Source organism: Amblyraja radiata, chromosome 15 (genome assembly GCF_010909765.2).
Source record: "Amblyraja radiata isolate CabotCenter1 chromosome 15, sAmbRad1.1.pri, whole genome shotgun sequence".
NCBI lineage: Eukaryota > Metazoa > Chordata > Chondrichthyes > Rajiformes > Rajidae > Amblyraja > Amblyraja radiata.
This window is the reverse complement of record NC_045970.1, coordinates 28,614,748-28,639,187: the sequence shown is the minus strand read 5'-3', so window position 1 is coordinate 28,639,187 and position 24,440 is coordinate 28,614,748. Positions and strand designations below refer to the sequence as shown.

General features: G+C 42.2%; 1 protein-coding gene across 2 annotated transcripts in view; it reads right to left on the bottom strand.

Annotated features, from left to right (window-relative positions):
- Window positions 1–24,440, bottom strand: part of atrnl1 (attractin like 1) — a 720,322-nt gene that overhangs the window by 551,184 nt on the left and 144,698 nt on the right. For both annotated transcript variants that reach the window (XM_033033944.1, XM_033033942.1), the window contains exons 10-12: window positions 21,233–21,387; window positions 3,760–3,844; window positions 3,099–3,307 (exon numbers count right to left, since the gene is read on the bottom strand). In XM_033033944.1, the coding sequence (XP_032889835.1) occupies window positions 3,099–3,307; window positions 3,760–3,844; window positions 21,233–21,387 (449 nt within the window). The remainder of the gene's footprint in view (window positions 1–3,098; window positions 3,308–3,759; window positions 3,845–21,232; window positions 21,388–24,440) is intronic.

Below are 24,440 nucleotides of genomic sequence, written 5' to 3'. Positions count from 1 at the left end.
ATTCAGATTGCAATCTATATTATTAAATCTCTGATCTTGACCGCTTTTGGCCGACTGTGCTGAGATTTCCGAGAGAACGCCGCCACCTACGGCCGTCATTTTTGGCCACCTCGCTCAGAGCCCCCCTCCACCGTATGAGTGCGGAGGATTTTTTCCGTCGATGAAAAATGAGAGAGATATTAATGTTTTTACAAAATTCCCCATTCTCTCTGCTGCCCCCGCTGGCGGCAGGGGGAGGGACTATAAAACCAGGAAGTGTCGTGCCTCATTCAGTCTCTGCCAGACCAGGAAGCGAGAAGGTGACGGCTCTCTGAGCTGCGAATAACACTGAACGCACGTCTACTCCACAGTGAGTCCCCTGTAAAGTGGCTGCAGCCCTTTTTAACAAGTTTGTGTTCACAAAATGAAATTTGGTTGTCGGGTGTCTGCAGCCCAATTGTTTGCCTCGCCTTTTTTTAACAAGTTTGTGTTCACAAGATTAATTTTGGTTGTCGGGTGTCTGCGGCCCAATTGTTTGCCTCACCTTTTTTTAACAAGTTTGTGTTCACAAAATGAATTTTGGTTGTCGGGTGTCTGCAGCCCAATTGTTTGCCTCACCTTTTTTTAACAAGTTTGTGTTCACAAAATTAATTTTGGTTGTCGGGTGTCTGCAGCCCAATTGTTTGCCTCGTCTTTTTGACAGGTTTGTGTTCACAAGATGAATTTTGGTTGTCGGGTGTCTGCAGCCCAATTGTTTGCCTCTCCTTTTTGAAAGGTTTGTGCTCACAAGATGAATTTTGGTTGTCGGGTGTCTGCAGCCCAATTGTTTGCCTCTCCTTTTTGACAAGTTTGTGTTCTCAAAATGAATTTTGGTTGTCGGGTGTCTGCAGCCCAATTGTTTGCCTCTCCTTTTTAACAAGTTAGTGTTCACAAAATGAATTTTGGTTGTCGGGTGTTTGCAGCCCAATTGTTTGCCTCTCCTTTTTAACAAGTTAGTGTTCACAAAATGAATTTTGGTTGTCGGGTGTTTGCAGCCCAATTGTTTGCCTCGCCTTTTTTTTTAACAAGTTTGTGTTCACAAGATGAATTTTGGTTGTCGGGTGTCTGCAGCCCAATTGTTTGCTTCACCTTTTTGACAGGTTTGTGTTCGCAAGATGAATTTTGGTTGTCGGGTGTCTGCAGCCCAATTGTTTGCCTCGCCTTTTTTTAAACAAGTTTGTGTTCGCAAAATGAATTTTGGTTGTCGGGTAGCTGCAGCCCAATTGTTTGCCTTGGCTTGGCTTTTAAAATCGTTGCAACAGTTGGATGCCTGCCCAAGCATCCATACGGCGCACAATGTCTATACTAGCCCTCTGGAAACCAGCCCGCAACACCCATACTAGCGCAACAGACAGCCCCCCCCCACTGGCGAGCAGTATTGGAATTGGTGGAGAGGTGGAATATTGCGTTGGTGACCAGCCCTCCCGTGTGATGCCGGGACCCAACGGGTCCCACTTAGTCTAGTTATTTATAAACACAACTTAAGTTTCCAAAAAATAATGTTCACAGCAAGAACTTGCAGAATACTCAAAATGTTTGCATCACCAGAGAAAAGAAAACCATTCGTACCCATAATTGGTTTAGGTCAATTGGCCTCTTACTTGAACTTGCTATTTTTTCTCAATGCAAGCCGTACATCTACAATAACATACAAATTAAGACTACTATTATTCAGATTGGTTGAGTGTTTCTACCTATGTTTGTGTCATATTTACTCTATTATGAATTCTGGCAAGATGGTCAAAAAAGTATAACAAATAACAAGCAACTTTCATCAACACATTGGTGTCACACAAAAATCTGACGTACCCAAATAAACAATAAGAAATCATATGAACCTGCAAATGGTTAAGAACTATTTTTGTCGATTATCTCCTCAGGTTCCCTAAATGCTACTAGGTAAATAACAGATGGGACGAGTGTAGATGGGACATCTTGTCGGCATGGGCAAGGTGGGTCAAATGGCTTGTTTCCATACTCTATGACAAGTTGGGGCAAAGGGACTGTGTACTATAGCTCCAAAACTCTAAATGTATCACCTAGCCAGACAGATCAAAAAAATATGCCAAGGTGGTTGTATTATTAAGCACTAGTTGTGACACTATTATTTTGCTCCAGCGTTGCGATATTTGGAGGATAATGAAAAAAACTAAAACAAACATTGGACAAAGAGAGAATGGAAATCATAAATTATTTCAGTCAGACTAGTAGGTAGACAAAAATGCTGGAGAAACTCAGCGGGTGAGGCAACATCTATGGAGCGAAAGAATAAGTGACGTTTCGGGTCGAGACACCTCTCCAGACTAGTAATCAATTTTCAGAACAAAATTTTGTTCTTCGAGTAAAATTATAAATAGTTTTCATGCAATCATAATTGTACTTGGGTTTAGGGAATACTTCATTCGAGGCCTAAAGGACTCTGACAGCATTTGTAGATTTACACCCAAGAATATCACCCTCCACAAAAAAAAGTGACATTTTATCATAGTTTGGCCATGACTGTGCTACCACCAAAGATTATATATATAAAATCTTCACTTAGTCTCCCACATATGCTTTCTTGTATTAACACACATTCTTTGGCACGCTCAATTAATGCAAAACAGCTAGAGAAATCGCAACAAAAAAAAACACAATATGCAAATTATGTACAGGCAGTCCTTTAGTGATGTTAGAGTTCTGTTCCTGCGATTTTCTGCTGGGTAGGACACATCTGTTTTCCACAGTAATCCATGTCACATCACTCTACTGATCCATACTATAACTCTCACATTTCGTAGAATAATTACTCTCACACTACCCTTAATTAAACTAATGGAACATATACGGCATTCAGTCATTCACGAATACCTTGAAACATTTTACTATTATTATTCCCAGCTTAAAAAATACCGTGGCTTAAAATGGCTTAAAAAATACTATAAAAATGTATGGGAGTTGGATTTCCTTGTCAGGTTATTCTGTACATGGGGAGCTCCTGTATAAATGGCCAACAGATGTTCCTCAAATTTCTTTGACCATAAATATTAGAAAAATGAAAATTTCTATTTTAGCTATTGCGATGCATTATCAATACTTACAGGGTTTGTGCGAGCATTTCACTTCTAGGAAACTACCATTACTGTGTCCCTGTTCCCATGGAGCACAGTGATGCTTTTGCCACAAACATCTGATACCCGGGCCAGTATTTATGCAAAGGTCTTCACTGAAGGCCTCACAGTTTGGAGGCTTATATACAAGGACATCATTCAAAAGCATACTGGAGAAGCCTCCAAACACATACATCGATCTGGAAGGAAAAATAAGTTACTATCTTTCCCAAAGTAATAAATGTTAATAATTTAACCTCACACAAAGTCATGAAGCAATATGGCAATCTCCCTCAGAGTAATAGGGCTCAAATATCTTTTATTCCACCGGTTATACTTTTATATCCAACAATGAATAATAAATTTAAATGCTGCTTGCTTCAACACTGACTTGACTGCCAAGTGGTTTTGAAGTAGATGCCCCAACACCCTTTCATCCAGAAAACAAATAAAACAGCAAACCATACAGATATAGAAACATCATTTGTAAAAACACTTTTTAATGAAGTGAAAGTTTGAAGATTTCTCTTCCCAAATTAATGGCCTAGTGATGTTTCCTCTCATTTGACTTGCGAACAATTTCAATCAGGTTTTTCAAAAGTCTTCGATGATCGCCAGAGGAAATTGTATATCAAAAGAGCGATGTACTTACCCATTGCTGACACCTGCCGAATGCCCAAACCTATTGACATCACGATGCAAATTGGGTTTTGGAAGAACATTCCATTCATCGCAAGCTAGATAAAAAGAGCACAGATAATATTTATAGCTACTGGAAAACATAAAAGTGAATGGCAAATTACTTTGCAAATAGAAAAATAATTTGGCAACATTTACTTCTGTTTGCTTACTAAAAACAAATATGAAATAGAAAGTACTGAAGCTCTTAAAACATTGCAAGTAGAAGAGCAGATGAAACAAAAAAAAAATCACTGGCTAAGAGAAGAAAGACTTATCAATGCATGAATTATCATGTCGTAACAGAGGAAAATAAATCTCAATATCTTCATAAATGAAAATGATCATTTCTTTAGGTGTGGGCTTATGGAAGCCTCGCATTTATTTCATAGTAGGTTTCATAATAAATTTGCTTCCAAAAAATGATTAGCTTCTAATGTATTTTGCATAAGACAAGTCATTGTTCGAACCAGGCAGTCTTTTCTTTACAAGCAAATGCAACTTGGTAGACTTTACCATATATATAACCAATTGAGAGCTACACCCAAGAATTTATAAATTGAACTATGGCATAAATAAATAATTTTAAAATTGGAAATCCAGCTGTTATATATATTTTAGTTCGTAGTTCTCGACAGATCTCGACTTTGAACAGTATAACAGATAGTTGGTTTTAATCTTTCAAAATAATTTACAATAAAAGAGTATTGTTCAAAATCATTCAGATCGTTAACATTTATCTTTTCATAGTTTACAGGTAATAATGGACCTATTTCATTTGTCAACCTCGAAATGGATATGTAAATGTATTTCCATATTGATGGGCATGTCCCACATGCGATTTCTTAGCGACTGTCAAGTTGCCGGTAGTCGCCTGAAAAACCGGCAACTGGAACGGCGACTTTAATGCACAAACACACACACACACACACATCGCTTCCTTCACCAGCTCGTTATGTAGGCGGGGGACAGGGCAAGCGGGGAGGAGTGCTGTCTAAAAAATTCACACGGTGCAAAGCCAAGGTGAAACAGGAAGGTTGGCACTGTAAAAAGACGGCTAAAGCACAGTGTACGGTAAGTCCTTTAAAAGAGGAGGGGAGAGGGGGGAGGATGAGGGAGAAGAAGTGGAGACAACTTTTAAGAAGCCAGAGATACACGGCTGTGAAGTTCAGCGGACATTTAGCATTACCGGTCGGTTATCCTTGGTTCTGAAAACTACTGCTTACCTTTTTTTTCCCAATAAGCCAGTGAAATTCACCGGTCAGCACTGGCTACAGCCTACGAGAACCTCCGAGAACCTTCCACCTCCTGGCAACCCACTAGGACCTCCTGTCGACCACCTACAGCTCGAGAATTCTCGCTACTCTCCATAGCGGTTTCATTCTAGTCGCCGCTAATTTCTCAACATGTTGACAAATTCACGGCGACCATAATACGGGAACTCCTCATGACCATGAAGGCGACTCCCCGGCAACCACCCGAGAACATGTGGCGACCATGTGGCGACTGCATAGTCTCCTGCCGTCCCCGAAAAAGTCGCCTGAGTTTAGTTTAGAGGTACAGTGCGGAAACACCGGTCCACCGAGTCCACACCGACCAACGATCCTCACACATTAACACTACCCAATACACACTAAAGCCAATTTACATCAAGCCAATTAACGTACAAACCTGTACGTCTTTGTAGTGTGGGAGGAAACCGAAGATCTCAGAGAAAACCCACGCGGTCATGGGGAGAATGTACAAACTCCGTACAGACAGCATCCGTAGTCGGGATCGAACCCGGGTCTCCGGCGCTGCAAGCGCTGTAAAGGGCCTGGCCCACTTACACAATTTTATCGGCGACTGCCAGCACCCATCATATTTGCAGCAGGTTGCCGAAAATTTTCAACATGTTGAAAATTTTCAGCGACCTGCTGCGACAATGACGGGTGCCAGCAAGTCGCCGAAAAAATTGCGTAGGTGGGACAGGCCCTTGAGGCATCATCTCTACCACTGCACCACCATTCTGCCCTTCATATATCAATGAAGTTAAGACAGAATACAGATGCTTGACTCATTGTGCAAGTGACAGTGCTTCACTTGTATATTCGGCAAGTATTCGGCTGCCTTTTCCCATTTTCCGCAATGTTTAAAAATCCAAAAGCTATATTGTATTATAACTGCAGGAGGCATTGCAGTAACTCTTCCAAGTCAAACTGCCTCTTATACCAATGGAAAGATAAACACACCTCCAAATGATTCCACCCAGCGATCATTCAAAAACCACTGAGTTTAGCTGTCCAGTAGCATTCTCCACCTTTACATGGATTATCAACCAACATGAATCAGGAGACACAGTTTGTTGAAAGACATGAGGCACAAAGAAAGACATAATCTCCACACCTTGCCAAGCTCCAGCTCCCAGCCTCTTCCGACCCATCCTCACCCTCCTATGAATTTGATGTAAATTCTCTGCTGTGCCTTTTATCATTTATCTGGAGGGGGCCTGACAACAATTTGGAACCTGTTCCGGAAAAACAATGAAATTCAACCGCACTCATGACAAGCATTGCTGTTGCATTCAGGCAGCTCTCTACCATGGGAGCTCACTGTAGTCCCTTCACAATCTCAATTTGAAAGACTCCTCATATTTCCACCATTCTTTTAGTTTTCAATATAGAGTAAACCCTCATTATAACCAGAGCTGCCAAGTTTTGTCAGAGCATTTCAGTATTCTAGTACCTGAAAAATACTCCCTCCCTCTGTCCTTCTTCCTCTCCCTTCTCCATCCTCTCCCTCTCTCCACCCCACCCTCTCTCCCCCTTGAGCCCACCCACCGTTCTGTAAAATCAAGGCCAATCCCAATGTAACTGCAATCCCACTGGTAACCTTTCACCACTAGGCTTATCCAGAATTCTACCACTGCCTGGAAAATAATCAATGGCTCAACTTCCACTGAGAAAGAGAATTCCAAAGACTCGTTGTTATACGAGAATTTTACTGAACAGTCTGTGACCAATAGCGCTATGTTTAAAGCCCATAGTACACAAGCTGGTAGCGCTATTTTTAGAACCCATAGCGCTGCAGCTGACAGCTCTTCGTTTAAATTCCCACACGTTAAACTGACAGCACTCTGTTTAAACCTGGAGCGGGACAGGCAGCGACTCTGGAGAGAAGGAATGGGTGACGTTTCTGGTCGAGACCCTTCTTCAGACTGAACTGAACTCCGTATTTATAATCCGTATTTAACAACACAAAATCAAACATCCGTATTCTAATTGTATTTCCGTACAAAATACGGAAAATCCGTACCATTTGGCAGCTCTGTATAATGGACCAAAGGGAGGGGGGCGGGGGAGTTGGGGTGGGGGGGGGGGGGGGGGGGGGGGGCGGATGGTGTCCATTATTGTTGATTGTCCACTATAACAGTAAGGGATTATTATTGTACAAATCATAGAGACACAACTGCAGATGCTGATTAATACACAAAAAGACATAAAGTGCTGGAGTAACTCAGCAGGTCAGGCAGCCTCTCTGGAGAACATGGATGGGTGACCTTTTTTCAGACTGACAACACTGAACCTTCTTCAGACTGACAATATTCTCACACAATATTGATTCCTTCAAGGTGGCGGCTGTGGCAGATGGAGCAGAGTGCCGGTGAGCAGACTATGTGCTCATCACCCACACCTCAGAGACGCTCTGGAGGTTCTGAGGTTGGCTACGGGATGTGACCCGGCGCATGGAGACTGAGCGGTGAATGTGGGAGATGAGTGATGGCGTGTTCGCGCATCGATGTGTCCATGTAGTGGGGCCACAGGAAGCCCTGGAGGCCCCATAAAGGTTGGATGAGCGCGTGGATCGGACAATGGCCTACAGCAACGTGCAGCAGTGGAGGAGGGTACCAATGTCATAGCCAGGGCAGGCTAACCCCTGAAACTTCAATTCCCCTTCATGACAACAGGCCTTTATGGCCATTAAGACTACATTTAAAGAACTTTGAAACGTGAAGGATACGAGATGGCGCCCAAATTATGGCAAATGGTGTGTCGTACCTCAGTGTAATGTATTATTCTTAGACTGTTGTACTTGGGTATGACTGTGCTTATGATATTACTGAATTGCATAGAACAGTACAGCACAAGAACAGGTCTTATGGCCCACAATGTCTGTGCCGAATATGATGCCAAGACCAACTCTTATCTTCCTCCACGTAATCCATATATCTCCGTTTCCTGCCTATCAATGTACCTATACAAAAGTCTCTGAAATAACACTATCTTAACTGTCTCAACCACCACCCCTGGCTGCAGGTTCCAGGCACTCACCACCCTCACCACCCTCTGTGTAATTAAACTTGCCCTGCACATCTTTTTTAAACTTTGTCCCTCTGATATTTGATTTTTCCATCCTGAGAAAAGGTTCTGACTATCACTTGTATGCAAAAAAAAAATAATAATTACACATAGGTACATGTGACAATAAAGTACTATTTAACCATTATGGCAATGATTAAAACAAACCCACTTGGTGGAGCAAAAGCATCTTTATTGGTGTGGAAATCTTGGACCGGGTTCAGACCGAGACCGCTCAAGAATGAAATTAGAAACCACCCTTTCAATTAAAGAGTGATCAAACTTTGCAACATTCTTACACAAAAGGCCATTGCTGCAGGTTCAAACGTTAATTCCAACAGTGATGGATTTCTGCAACCCAAGTAATTAAGGGATACGAGGCAAATCTTTGAATATAGAGTGATGCAACACCTCAGCCTTGGCCGAACAAAAATGACAGTAGAAGCTCAGAGGTAAAAGCCCTGTTCTTGCATTGTAATAAATATCTTTGTCAGATGGCCTAAAGCAGTTCAAAGAAACAGCTCACCACCACATTCTTAAAAGCAAATCAGGGAAAGGAAATAAATCTTGTCCTTTTATGTAATGAGTAAAAAAGTCGATACTCTCAGATATAATTTTCCTGGGACAAATAATAGAACTTAGTTTTAAAATGCAGATAATTACACAGGAAAAAAGGTCCAATTCCCTTGCATAAGAATTTTACATGGCTGATGAAATGCAGTGCAACTGACTGTGCTGTTTGGAACCAACATGAAAATTAACTTTAACGAGCTTCAATAATGGAAGTCGCAGCACAGAAATCTAATTTTAAGCTATTATCTCCTCTTGCATAAGAAAAAGGTGACAGTCAAAATCCAAAATTTACAATTCAGAACATTAGTTGATTACTGAATCTGTTACGGTATAAATTGTGGAAACAGGGTCAGCATCAAGGGCACTCAATATTAAACACAATTTACAAATGATCACATCTTAATACATATCACCATAAATGGGTTTGGAAAAAAATTAAATATTTCAGATCTGCCACTGAATTTTCTTCAGTAATTACAAGACAATTAGATGCATGTTACATAATGCATGCACTGTCAACATTAAATAAATGCTCTGTGGCTAATAGGATTGGGTATTACAATTAATGAAGTTTTTGCCAAAGTGTGCAGGAGTAATAAAGACTAATCAGCTAAGTGGTTTCTCACCACATACCCTTTGGATAAAACAACGTGCTTAGAGTTTTTTCCCCTATTTATCACCTGCACAAGTACGGCAAGGATAGATACAAAATGCTGGATTTACTCAGCAGGCAGGCAACATATCCGGACAAAAGTAAAAGTTCAGGTCAAAACCCTTCTTCAGACTGAGTCTGAAAAAGTGTCTTGCCCCGAAACGTCACCTATTCCTTTTCCCCAGAGATGCTGCCTGACCCATTTAGTTATTCTAGAATTTTGTGTCTATCTTTGGTGTAAACCAGCATCTGCAGTTCCTTCCGACACAAATGCAGTGAGATACACGAGCAATGAAAGCCTTGTTTGCCACAGCATAGTGGGCAATAGACTCACACAACATTAAAAACAATTATTCGTAAATTATCCAATACAGCAAAAAGAAAAAGAACGTGCAAAAAAACAAAATATTAGTGCAAAAACAAAATTAGAAAACAAGTCCTTGGTAGTGCAAGAGATAGCCCGTAGTGTTCCATTGCCGAGGTAGGATTATCCATTGCTTAGGTAGGATTAGGGTTGTGCAGTTCAATTCAAGAAACTGATGGTTGTAAGAACCTGAACCTGGCGATGTGGGGCTTTAAGCTTCTGTACCTCCAGCTCAAAGGTAGCAAGAGGAATTGCTTACCAGACCATGACACGGTACCCGAATGGGATGTCAAAGGATGAGAAGTCGAAGCCAAGGTACCGAAAGTAAATCAAGCCGAAAAGCCAAGATACCGAAAGTACATCACGCCGAAAGGACACGAAGCTGAAAGTACATCACGCCGAAAGGATACAACCTGAATGGACACCACGCCTCAAAGACAAGATGCAGAACGGACATGACGTCAAAAAGCTGCCGAACGGACGTGACATCTCCGGGGACGGGATTGGTCCCACACCTTGTCAGTCATCGACAAAGGTCAGCGATTGGTCCAGACCCCCGCATCCATCACATCACTGGCTGAGGGGGGGGGAGGAGGGGGGGGGTGACGGGAGGATGGGGGGGGGGGGGGGGGGGGGCTTGAGCTTGCATTTGTAAAATTATGGCAGTGACTCCAAGCTGCTGCGATTGCCAGAGGCGTTCCGACATCATGTTCGTTCCCCGTCAGATTTTAAGACGAAAAACAATCTGACGCCGAACTCGCATGAAGCCGAAATGATAAATAGGCATGAAACACTTTTAAAAAATCTATATTTGCTGCAAGAATTGTTGTACCTTATTACATTTTGAAATAGTTAAATTGTTGAACCTTATACGTCTCCTGGGCCGGGATTGGTCCGACATCTTGCGCGTCCATCACATCACTGCCTCTGTGGCAATCGGAGCAGCTTGGAGTCACTGCCACCATTTTACAAATGCAAGCTCGAACCCCAATTTATCGTAGTCGCTGCCTCAAAAAGGCTGGCAGCATCATCAAAGACCCACACCATCCTGGCCACACACTCATCTCCCTGCTACCTTCAGGTAGAAGGTACAGGAGCCTGAAGACTGCAACGTCCAGGTTCAGGAATAGCTACTTCCCCACAGCCATCAGGCTATTAAACCTGGCTCGGACAAAACTCTGATTATTAATAACCACTTTCTGTTATTTGCACTTTACCAGTTTATTTATTCATGTGTGTATATATTTATATCATGGTATATGGACACATGTCTCTGTTTTGTAGTAAATGCCTACTATTTTCTGTGTGCTTAAGCAAAGCAAGAATTTAATTGTCCTATACAGGGACACATGACAATAAACTCACTTGAACTTGAACTTGAATACTCCAGCCAGTTAGTCCACATAGATCTTTAGCACTTGGTCACATATGCAACTGCGTCGGACACGTGGCGTGGATTCACACTTGGATTCTCTGATGTTGGATCCAGAGATCGAGATCACAGGATTATTGGTGGTTATGAGGGCTCATGGTGATTGGTCATCATTCTCCCTCTCAAAGCATAGAAGGCATTGAGTTCATGTTGAAGTGATGCGTCGTAGCCACTTATGGAACCTGGTCTCACCTTGTAGAAAGTAATATTGCTCAAGCCCTATCACAGCTATCGAGTATACCTCTGTGACTGAGCATGGTCAGAATTGTCTCTTTGTGCTTGCATTTGTCTTCAAAGGGACATAACTCGATTTCTTGAGGACTGGTTCGCCAGTCCTAAACTCCACAGATCCAGCCTTCCACAGATTTCAAATCTCCTGGTTCATCCAAGGCTTCTGGTTGAGGATGATTTGGAAGGATTTTGTAGCTACCTGTTCATCCGCCCCTTCCTTTGTGAAGTCAGTGACAACACTGGCATATTCATTAATGGTCCACCAATGAATTCTTGAACATGGCCCAGCCCACCGATTTAAAACAGTCAAGTTCCGCCACATCCAGATGCCACAATGAATTTATCATGAAGCAGCAGACATTGCCACCGTTTCCTTCACCGGACATCCTGATGGTGGTTGGATAAATGCTTGGTCTGGAGCACAAGTGTCCAGAAAGTTTGGGGTGGGGGTGATGAACCATGTATCTGTGAAAGAGCACACAGCAGTCCCTCACATTTCTCTCATACAGCAGCCATGCTCTTAGGTCTTCCACCTTACTCTGCAGAGACTGTGCATTGACCAGAAGGATGCTGGATGGGTGGGGGGTTGTCACATGTCCCAATACTTCAGTCTTACCTGAAGGCCTCCACAGCAGCCATGTTTGGTCAATGGAGGCCCTGACATGGAATGGAATAAACAGACCAAGCCTGATGTCCTTTACTGGTTATCTTCTCCTCAAAAGCCAGGTTCACAAATGTCAGAACGCAAATAGTGGGATGGATCTGGAAATTGACCAAGGAGATGGAGGTTTCGGAGGGGTAGCTTGGCAAGCAAGCGGAGGATCAGCAGGCTGCATGGCTCAGGCTTAGGGGGATGAAGATCAGGCCTGGGAGGGCACACTCATGCTCAAGGGAGCCAAGCTCACACACAAGGGAACCAAGCTCAAGCCCAATTAGGCCAAGCTCAGGTAAATGGGGAGTAAGGTCAGACTGACAGGCTCCTGTAGATGCAAGAGGCAGCCACACCAAATTATGGAGGCATGAAGGAGACTTTTCTCCACAGAGAAAACGTTTCTCCTCCCACTCCTCTCTCCAAGCCATGCACCCTTGAATGTATATTAATGACTTGGGCAAGATGTACAAAGTAAAGTTTGCAAATGTAAAGCTAAGCAGTATGAGAGCCAGTGAACTGTGTGGTAAGAGACTTCCATAGACATGGACCAGCTTCATGGGCAGACTAGATTCTAGTAATGTAAGTATGCATGATATAGAATTCACTGCCTGCAAAGGTAATGAGAAAATAAATTGGTGCCTTTAAAATTAATTTATTTGGGAAAATGGAGAAACAATGATTGGCAAGGCCATGGGTATATAGCAGGAAAATTGGATTGACAGGATTACTCTACTTGGATCCAAATAATCTCCTTCCATGCTTTCATGATCACCAAGGCCTTGAAAAATGTTGATCCTTATTGGAGGTCTCATTGCATTTTTAATTGGAAATTGCAACAAAATTAATCTAACAACATATCTAGCATTACAAATGTAGTTTATGCAAGGGGTTAACCTGCATTTCCAGTTCTGACAAATCTCCAAGACCAATAGGCTGGTAATAGTTCCAGACAATAATCAAAATTGTTTACGAAACGCTGATAAAATAATGCTAACTCTTTACATGTCATTCAGTCCCTTGATCTGTATTCATTATTCAGCTGAAGTATCTGCCAGTCTGTGGAGTACAGAGTTTTCTGCAACAATCATCATTCTGCATGACATTTACGTGAGGAACAAAAACTAGAGTGGGCAGCAAAGTATTTCTCCAAGGAACTTCCATCTGGATGGTAATGAAATGACAAACGCCAAGAAATTCAAATGTTGGCAAGCAATGAAGAATTCTGACATCAACTTCAAATACCTGCTAGCAAGGATGATATTCACAACAAAGACTTACAAAATGTCGAGGCTATGCACTGCGAAAATAAACCTTGTTCTGTCCACGCAGCTATTTCCAAAACAGTGATTTCCGTCCAAGACATCAAGAGCATCACAGTCAACCATCTGATTACTTGTGTTGTCTGTTTTAGAGTTTATACATTCTCCCTGTGACCATGTGGGTTTTCACCCAGAGAGTTGTGAATCTGTGGAATTCTCTGGCTCAGAAGGCAGTGGAGGACAATTCTCTGAATGCTTTCAAGAGAGTTAGATAGAGCTCTTAAAGATAGCGGAATCAAGGGTTATGGGGAGAAGGCAGGAACGGGGTACTGATTGTGGATGATCAGCCATGATCACAATGAATGTCTATTGTCTATTGTTTTATGCTGAAGCCTATTGCTTATTATGTTTATTGAAGGAGCAACAGAGATTCCCGCTCTTTCGACATTAGAGATACAGCGTGGGAACAAGTCCTTCGGCCCACCGAGACCACGTCGTCCAGCTATCCTCATACAGTAACACTATTCTACACACAAGGATCAATTTAACAATTTTACCAAAGCCAATTAACCGACAAACCTGTACGTCTTTGGAGTGTGGGAGGAAATCGGAGCGCCCAGAGAAAACCCACATGGTCACAGGGAGAACGTATAAACTCCGTACAGACAGCACCATAATCTCTTAATTGACAGAGACATAGGCTTCTAAGAGTTCAAGTCCAAGTTCAGTGGTCAACACTATTCCATTTAGACTTATGAAGTTATTGCAAGGTGAAGATCATGTCAATGTGCCTCTTGGTGAACAGAATCTGCATTGGTACTTTGGAAGAGCTCTTCAGCCAGTGGGTAGAGAAAGCCAAAGATAATTCTCCTAGTAGCTTACCCTGTGGCTCCTTTCAGTGTCACAGGTCCCATGTTTGCACTCTTATTCTCAACATGAGAGATCATGACTTTATACAAGTTTGTACGTTAATTGTATTCTGTAAATTATAAAACAAATGTCCCTACTGTGTAGGATAGTGCTGGAGTACAGGGTGATCACTGGTCGGCACGGTGTTGGTGGGCTGGAGGTTCTAATTCCGCACTGTATCTCTAAAATCTAAATACTTTCCCTCATATTATTAAATACATCAGCAAGGATTCTGTTCCAGAATGTCCATTATATCCTTCAGACTTTTAAAACTTTTGCTGGCTGAGGTGGCAATATTGTGGCAATAGCATGGTGTGAAATATAATTAAGGGCATATTAATCACAGACAGTCGTGATTAGGAACATTTCTAAAGTGTTTCTTCAAATTAGTGTTAATTGCCTCGCTGCTGAGATAAGTTCCCCTCCTTTGACTCATAGTAAAACATGTCCTTGGGTTACACAAAAATGCTGGAGAAACTCAGCGGGTGCAGCTGCATCGATGGAGCGAAGGAAACAGGCAAAGTTTCGGGCCGAAACCCTTCTTCAGACTGATAGGGGGTGGAGGGGAGAAGGAAGGAAAAAGGAGGAGGAGGAGCCCGAGGGCTGAGAGATGGGAGGAGACAGCAAGGGCTAACAAAATTGGGAGAATTCAATGTTCATGCCCGCAGGATGGAGACTCCCCAAGCGGAATATGAGGTGCTGTTCCTCCAATTTCCGGTGTTGCTCACTCTGGCCATGGAGGAGATCCAGGACAGAGAGGTCGGATTGGGAATGGGAGGGGGAGTTGAAGTGCTGAGCCACCGGGAGGTCAGGTAGGTTCTTGCGGACCGAGCGGAGGTGTTCGGCGAAACGATCGCCCAACCTCCGCTTAGTCTCACCGATGTAGATCAGCTGACATCTAGAGCAGCGGATGCAGTAGATGTGGGTTGGAGGAGATACAGGTGAACCTCTGTTGTACCTGGAACGACTGCTTGGGTCCTTGAATGGAGTCGAGGGGGGAGGTAATGGGACAGGTGTTGCATTTCTTGCGGTTGCAACGGAAAGTGCCCGGGGAGGGGGTGGTACGTGAGGGAAGGGAAGAATTGACAAGGGAGTTGCGGAGGGAGCGGTCTTTGTGGAAGGCAGACATGGGGGGAGATGGGAAGATGTGGCGAGTGGTGGGGTCACGTTGGAGGTGGCAAAAATGACGGAGGATTATTTGTTGTATGTGACGGCTGGTGGGGTGAAAGGTGAGGACTAGGGGGACTCTGCCCTTGTTGCGAGTGCGGGGATGGGGAGAGATAGCAGTGTTGCGGGGTATGGAAGAGATCCTGGTGCGAGCCTCATCTATGGTGGAGGAGGGGAACCCCCGTTCCCAGAAGAATGAGGAGATTTCAGATGCCCTGGTGTGGAACACCTCATCCTGGGAGCAGATGTGGCGTAGGCGGAGGAATTGGGAGTAGGGGATGGAGTCCTTACAGGAAGCAGGGTGGGAAGAAGTGTAGTCCAGATAGCCATGGGAGGCAGTGGATTTATAGTGGATGTCGGTCAGAAGTCTATCACCTGCGATGGAGATGGTGAGGTCAAGGAATGGTAGGGAAGTGTCGGAAATAGTCCATGTGTATTTGAGTGCCGGATGGAAGTTGGTGGTGAAGTGGATGAAGTCAGTCAGTTGTGTGTGGGTGCAGGAGGTGGCCCCAAAGCAGTCGTCGATGTAACGGAGGTAGAGGTCGGGGATGGGGCCCTGGTACGTATTGAACAAGGATTGTTCGACGTACCCGACATGTCCTTGGGTTAATTGGTTGAAACTGGTCTTTGACAGATCTGGAGGATGCACGTATCAAGGTCCTGATGATACCTGAAGAACCTACTACATTGCTTCTACCCACCACCTGTTCTTTTCATTGGACTTTAGCAATAAAATGCCTCCACATCTGTTCATGATCCCATCCTCAGATTCCTCGAATTACAATATTGCTTCCAATTATAAATATTTTTTATTTAACTATTGATTATCTCCTGTATCTTCTGGTTATATTTCTCAAGCCAGATGCTAATTATAATGGGGTTCAGGAAAACCAAGCAATACAGAGACTGTTGATTCCCTTGGTTGTAAGCCATTAGATAGCTCCGAGGAACCGGCTGAATCGAGGTTTTGCTTCATGTTTTAAGTCTTTCATACAGATTATTCTGAAGAGTGTTTATGCTGCCATTACAATTTGAAGGTTTGTTAATGTAGTAGATATGAAATGTGCAATCTTGTGGTAAACACAATAAGTTATATAGAGCTCTAGGGGGCTAGTGGAATCAAGGGATATGGGGAGAAGGCAGGCACGGGTTATTGATTGGGGATGATCAGCCATGATCACAATGAATGGCGGAGCTGGCTCGAAGGGCCGAATGGCCTCCTCCTGCACCTGTTTTCTATGTTTCTATGTTTCTAACATAGCACGTAACACTGCTATATTTACAGCCCCTAGCTTGGATAGTAATAGAAACATAGAAACATAGAAATTAGGTGCAGGAGTAGGCCATTCGGCCCTTCGAGCCTGCACCGCCATTCAATATGATCATGGCTGATCATCCAACTCAGTATCCCGTACCTGCCTTCTCTCCATACCCTCTGATCCCCTTAGCCACAAGGGCCACATCTAACTCCCTCTTAAATATAGCCAATGAACTGGCCTCGACTACCCTCTGTGGCAGGGAGTTCCAGAGATTCACCACTCTCTGTGTGAAAAAAGTTATTCTCATCTCGGTTTTAAAGGGTTTACCCCTAATCCTTAAGCTGTGACCCCTTGTCCTGGACTTCTCCAACATCGGGAGCAATCTTCCTGCATCTAGCCTGTCCAACCCCTTAAGAATTTTGTAAGTTTCTATAAGATCCCCTCTCAATCTCCTAAATTCTAGAGAGTATAAACCAAGTCTATCCAGTCTTTCTTCATAAGACAGTCCTGACATCCCAGGAATCAGTCTGGTGAACCTTCTCTGCACTCCCTCTAATATAGTCTAATGGGTGCCAGTGCCTATCTTGAAAGCATTGACATGAAGCCTTGCATGTGTCTGATGAAACTGGATACACTACATCACAAGGTGGACTTACCAGCATCAACTTCCTGGGCATTAACATCTCAGATGCCTTGACTGGGCCCAGCATATAGATGTAACAACAAGGAAAGCGTGCCATGCCTCTACTTTCTTAGAAGCTTTACGAGATTTGGTATGTCTCCAAGTACTCTAACAAATTGCAACAGATGCACTGTGGAAAATATCCTGACAGGTTGCATCGTGGCCTGGATGGGCAATTCCAACACACACGTGCAAGAGGCTGCAGAGAATGGTGGACTCAGACCAATCTATCATTGGCACAGCCCTCCCCACCATCAAAAGCATCTATATGAGGCACTGCCTCAAAAAGGCAACATCTATTAAAACAAGGAACACGACCAACTGAGCCATGCCCCCTTCTTGCTATGATCATCGGACAGGAGATACAGAAGCCTGAAGTCATACACCACCTGGTTCAGCAACAGTTGCTTTCCTAGAACTGTCAGGTTGCTGACCCAATCCACACAGCCCCAATTCTACCTAGAAAATGGAACACAATGGACCACCTCTTGCACACTTTTGTCTCTTTTAATATATTGCACAAGTTGTATAATTTATGTACAATATTGCCTGTGATGTTGCTGCAAGCAAGTTGGTCGTTGTAAACTAAACTTGATTTGAACATGTCTTCAGTATTTTGACAAGAGGAGGATTCGATCAGGAGCTTTCTGTACTCCTTCCCAGCCAGGGCACATCTTTAAAGGTTTATCTCCTTTGCAACTCATGTTGATATTGCCATCAAAGTTCAGTCTGTTCATTGTTAGAATTTGGGGCAAGGTTTACTCAGTGTTGGAGTAGAATTATTCTTTAGTCTCATCCACTACCACGTCAAGTCTAGAAACCCCAGAGAATAAGCTTTGCATCATTCACATGGCTTAGTTGGTTATAAAACCATGATATCTAGTCATGACATTAAGAGCATCACGAGTCAACTGTATGATTTATTCTGCTCATTGCTATACAAGCTTAATGAGATGGCAACAAAGCCTTCCGTTCTCCCTGTCTTGTCAACTGGGGTGCAGAAATAAACTGTCTGGAACTATTTATTCAGTTACTTGCTGAAAACAAGAGCACATCAAATTTTATTTAAATAAATTGAGAATAGATCAGTTCTCAAAGTGACTATCGAAGCTAGATGCATAAAACATGGTGAAGAAATAGTGATTGTAATATTATAGAAATGAATATTTTATTTCCCATAGGATGAGATCTGCACAATGCTCCACAACAGTGTCACTCTAACATTTCAGGTAATCATAGAGAAAAAAAAATTCAAATGAAGTATAGAGATTTTTACATTCAACATTTCTCCTTACAGAAAACATGGCAAATGCATTGATAATAGCTTCACTTTCACTAAAAAGTAAAGTGATATTGCACAATAAGATCAAAATCACTGCTACAAAGAAATAGAACATTGCAACATATCTTTCTACAAGCACCAACCCTAAATTTGCTGAGAGTAGTCTTTGGCTCAAATCCATTGCTTTGAAAGCGGCATGTTTCTCCTGGTCATCAGAATATTTTTCCTCTTGGCATTTTACACTCTCTAGACAATCTCACTGTGATATGCAATCATGACATAACATTTTAACTTTTACCTGACACTGACCTACTAGAACCTACATTTAATATTGCAACGTTCTTTTGCCTGGGTCCAATTCTAATATTGGCAGAAAACTTGCTGATGAGGGTAGTACTTTTATATTTGGTGAATAACCATCACATCAACAATATTATTCTACATCAGGGTCACAGTTTCTCAGGGTTATATTCAAATGCATTTCATGTTGGATTGTATGTGTTTGCTGAAAATAAACTTTGATCTACAAAATTACACTAGGTCAATTGTTATATTTATATTAGAGAGCAAAGTAAATATTATTTTGCAACATTTTTACTTCAACGATCAGAAAGTCAATCTTTTAAGATCTGTAAATATTACAAAATTTGATATTAGTGGCAAGGAACTAATTTCTCCCTTTTTTCTGTGAATTTAAAATGAATGAATAAATTGATTCCAGTCCTCAGGAACCGATGGGCAACAACTATAACAAAACCACTGTGTTACGAATGAAATATCAAGTTCCCCAAAGAAAAACACCATGCAGCATAAAAATATTATTAAATAAAATTGAAAACAAGTGATGCAGCTGGTTTTAACTTTACAATTCTGCAAATTTTCTATGAACTATTACAATTTAACATCAAAATTCATTCTTCAATTGAATAAATTTTCCACATTGCAAAGCTTCATAAATCCAAATAAAATGCTTGAACAGATTCAGAAAAATGCTTTTATATGAAAAATGCATATTAACTCCATATGTACCTAAGCACATTGAATAACAGTGAAATTGTGCAATATTTTGACAATAGATTAAGATATTAAAAAAATATGATGTCCAAGATATATTTCCCTCCTAATATTAAAGGGAGGACATTTTTGCTTTTTCATATTCCATTCTCATTCATTTTGTCCCTTTACTCTTCTCAGAACATAAAACACTGTCAGAAACAACAATGTGGGTTGAATGTATTTTCCAACAATTTCTTGCCCACAGAATTAATAATACCACTCCAGTATATAAATTGTAATACTCTTTAAATAATACTCTGAGACGCTCTCGTGTGGCCGGCCCGGTGCGGGGCGGAGACGGTGCTCCGGTGGCTGAGGCGGCGTTCTGGCGGCGGCGACCTGAATCTGGGGCCGGCCGCGGGCCAGTGGACGACATCGTCGGGAGCTCGCAGGTCACAGGCTGGTGCCTGTTTTCCGGAGCTCCCGTGGCAACAGCTGCGTCCGCTGGACTGGAGGGCGGCAGCTTCGACCACCTCCGGGCCGCGGAGCTTGAACCGCGGGACTGACTTACCATCGCCCGGTGGGGTATCGCCTCAGCACAGAGGGAGAAGAGGAGGGAAGAGACAGTAACTCTAAGACTTTTGCCTCCATCACAGTGAGGGGGTGTTTGGTGAACTCACTGTGGTGGATGTTAATTTGTGTTTATTGTGTGTTGTTTATTATTACATGTATGGCTGCAGGCAACAACATTTCGTTCAGACCGAAAGGTCTGAATGACAAATAAAGGATTCAATTCAATTCAAATAAGTATAAAGTGGGGGAGGATGGGAGGTGGTGAAGTCAATGAATATAAATTTACATATCAGTGCTACTTTTGATTGCTTGACTACAAAGGGCTTTGAAAAATGGTTCCAATGAATTTACACTTTGGTCGAGAACAAGGTGGCTCTCAGCTGTCATTCTGTTGTGGTGGTAAAGATCCTTGTTACCCGATTATGTGGAACATTTATGGGATAGTGATCAGCGCAGACAATCAATGCGTAAAAATATAGGTACTTTTCTACCACAGACACGATTCTATGAAGCAGCATAACAAACAGATTTGCAGAGACAAGTGCCAGATATAAAGTTGCTGATCACAAATATTTCAAAAAAGAGATCATTTACTCAAAGGGTGAACAAATTCAGCAGTTATAGGAAAATTACTCAGCCACACCCGAAATACGAGTGGCATCAACAGAAAATTGACAGCTTATGCAAGTAACTGCATGAAAAGCAGAAGAAAGGCTAAACAAATTTAAATGCACATTAGCAATAACATCAGTCAACAATAAAAGATTTAATGCAAAAGCGTACACTCTTATAAGCACAGATCAGGTATGTTGGGCAGGTAGTGGAGGAAGGAAAGAACAAGACGAAAAATAAAAAGAACAAAAATAGCCAAAGGGGGTTGAGACATATCAATGGCATGAGAGAGAGAGAGATTGCACACAAATGTGGGTGTAAAAGGATTTCTGTGACATATTACCAATGGTCACACTGGAGTAGAGGGCTTGTAGCATTGCAAGGAAATCCATTTAGAAATTTAAAGCAGTGATTGAACAAAGTGCATCACATTTCTTATTCCAAAGGATAGTTTTCATTGTACATACCAATGTCGTATGCTAAAAAATCAGCAGAGAAACATTTTGCTCCATTACTCAGAGAGGTGTCGTTGTGAGTGTTCCCTCCAAAAACAAGCATCACTCCACTGATGATGACAGCTGAATGCAGGTAACGGGCAAATCCACTTTCCTTCAGAATTGTCCTAAATTGTTTTTCAAAGCAAAAGTACAAATCATCATGCTTGCAACATACCAAATCATCAAGAGACATTATTTTCAAATTCATGAGCTTCAATGGTAAATTTTCACTATTTCAAGTTTTTCATGTGGAGCCATTGGCTTCACAGGCAAGGTTAGAATTTGCCGCACAATGGAATGGTTCTATGATAATGCTGATGTACCTTTTTTTATGTAATATGATAAAGAACAAAAAATAGCAGGAGTAAGCCATTCAGTGGTGACAACTCTGCCATTTGATGCTTTCATCCTCAACCTTTTACTTCAGCGCCATGTTCTTGCGTTAATCCATACCCTTTAATTTATCCCAAAATTCAAAGAGCTAATTTGAGCATTGAGCGACAGAGACCTTACAGCCCTTTTAGGCACAGAATCCTAAATAGTCACTATCGTCTGTGTGAAGACGTTTCTTCAGAGCTGACTAGCCTTATTGTGAAAATGTGACCCCGATTCTATACACCTACCAGAAAAAACGTTATCCCTGCTTCTACTATATCAAATTCTGTCAGAAATCTGTATGTTTCATCGAGATCACTTGAGCGACTTGCTCTGCTACTTCAGAGGGCTGAATTAAGACTGGAGTGATGGGTATGCCCAAGCGCACCAGAAAAACAGACTTTCTTTTCACAATCTATCAGTGAACATTTTGTTTTTTTCAGTAAATGCAAGAGCAACTTTCATAATTGTTTTATTCTAAAACAGTACTTAAATTCTCAAGCAGTTACAGCATCAGCTGGATCGCCCTTCTCTGGGTTACAAGTGCAGGAACTATGTTATGAGAATGATAAAAATCATTAAATATTAAACAGGATGTTGGTGGGAGATCAGCTTTTCAAAGATGCAATTAAGTATACCGATGGGGAAATTGTCGTCGATGTAAACTACATGGACATCAGCAAGGCATTTGACAGGTCTCACATGGAAAAATGGATCCAAGGTAAGTTGGCAAATTTAATCTAAAACTTTTAAGAAGGAACTGCAGATGCTGGAAAATCGAAGGTAGACAAGTGCTGGAGAAGCTCAGCGGGTGCGGCAACATCTATGGAGTGAAGAAAATAGGCAACGTTTCGGGCCGAAACCCTTCTTCAGACTGATGTAGGGTGGGGGGGGGGGGTGCAGAAGAAGAAAGGAAGAGGAGGAGCAAGAGGGCTGAGGGAGATCTGAGAGGGGAGGAGACAATAAGGACTACCGGAAATTGGAGAAGTCAATGTTCATGCCACTGGGGTGTAAACTGCCCAAGCAAAATATGAGGTGCCGCTCCTCCAATTTCCGGTGGTGCTCACTTTGGCCATGGAGGAGGCCCAGGACAGAAAGGTCGGATTCTGAATGGGAGGGGGAGTTGAAGTGCTGAGCCACCGGGAGATCAGGTAGGTTATTGCGGACTGAGCGGAGGTGTTTGGCGAAGCGATCGCCAAGCCGACGCTTGGTCTCACCGATGTAGAATTAAAATTAAAATCTAAAATTACTTTGGTACTAAGAGACAGTGGAGGGTTGCTTTTTGGATGGGCAGACCATGACCAGAAGTGTACAAGAGGGATTTGTTACATATATTAATGACTTGGGTATTAATATAGGAGGTATTGTGTAATTTTGAAGCAATACAAAAGTTAGTGGCACTGTAGATAGTGATATAAACGTTACATAAACCTTGTAAATTAGGAAGAGCAATAGCAGATGGAATTTACTCAGGATAAATTTGAAGATAAGCATCGGGGGGCCAAATAAGGGTGGGACGAAGAAGGGTCTCGACCCAAAATGTCGCCCATTCCTTCTCTGCAGAGATGCTGCCTGTCCAGCTGAGTTACTCCATCTTTTTGTGTCTATCTTTGGGACATTCACAACATATGGGAAGCTATTGGAGAATGTTCAGGAACAGAAAGACCTTGATGTGCAAATACATAGATCCCTGAAGTCGGCAGCACAAGTAGATAGTTGGTAAAGACATCACATGGCATACCTGACTTCATTCATCAGGGCATATGATTCAACAGCAAGGAGGCTATGGGACAGTTTATCAAGCGTTGGTAAGGCCACATCTGGTACATAACGTACAGTTTTAATGGTCTCAGTATAGAAAGGATATGATTGCTCTAGAGTGGGCGTGAAGGAGATTCACCAGGATGTTGATTTGGATGCCATGACACAATGAAAAGGAGACTGGATAAGGTTGTGGTTGTCTCGTTGGAGCAGAGAAAGTTGAGGAAGGACTGGTGGGATCTGCACACAATTAAGAATGGCATTGGAAGAAGACACAATAATAAACATTTCTCATAGCAGAGGTGTCCTTGACCAGTGGGCATTGGTGTAAAGTAAAGAGTAAAGGATTTTGAAGGGATAGGAGGTGGAATTGTTTTCACCCTGAGGGTGGCTGGAATTTGAAATGCACTGCCAGAGAGAGTGGTGGAGATAGAGACTCTCACATTTGAGTAGCTTTTTGGCATGCATAAGCAGCAACAATGATTGGCTATCTCGATCTCAAGATGCCTGATGCCTCAACAAAATAATGAATACAAGTCATCGACGCAATACAAGTGATCAAGAAAGCATAAACAAACACACAATGCATAATGTTATCTTGGTCTATTATTGGAAAATAATCAGCCAGTAACATAGCAAATATAGGACATGATTAGATCAAAAAAGTTCAATCATTATCACGTGTGTTTAAATGTTAACGATTTTGCACAATAGTAGAAACTGAAATGCAACTGGCTGCAAACATCAATGTGTTTTGTTATGAGATCATTGCCAGTTTCAGGATATTTCCAGCAACATTGAGGAATACTCTTCAACAATTCATCACGTGGAAGAGATCAGCTGATGTATCCTCAATGGAGTTGCAAAACATGGCAGCAGGTGAAGCAAATATTCTGTGCCAGGAAATAGGTAGGCGTGCAAGGGATGTTTTTCGTCCTGATGATTATGGTTTTCCAGCAATGTCCAATACAATTATAATGTGAAGATTTGAATTAAGCTTCACCCCTCAGCAGCCATTTCTCTCCTCACCACTCCAAAGTCC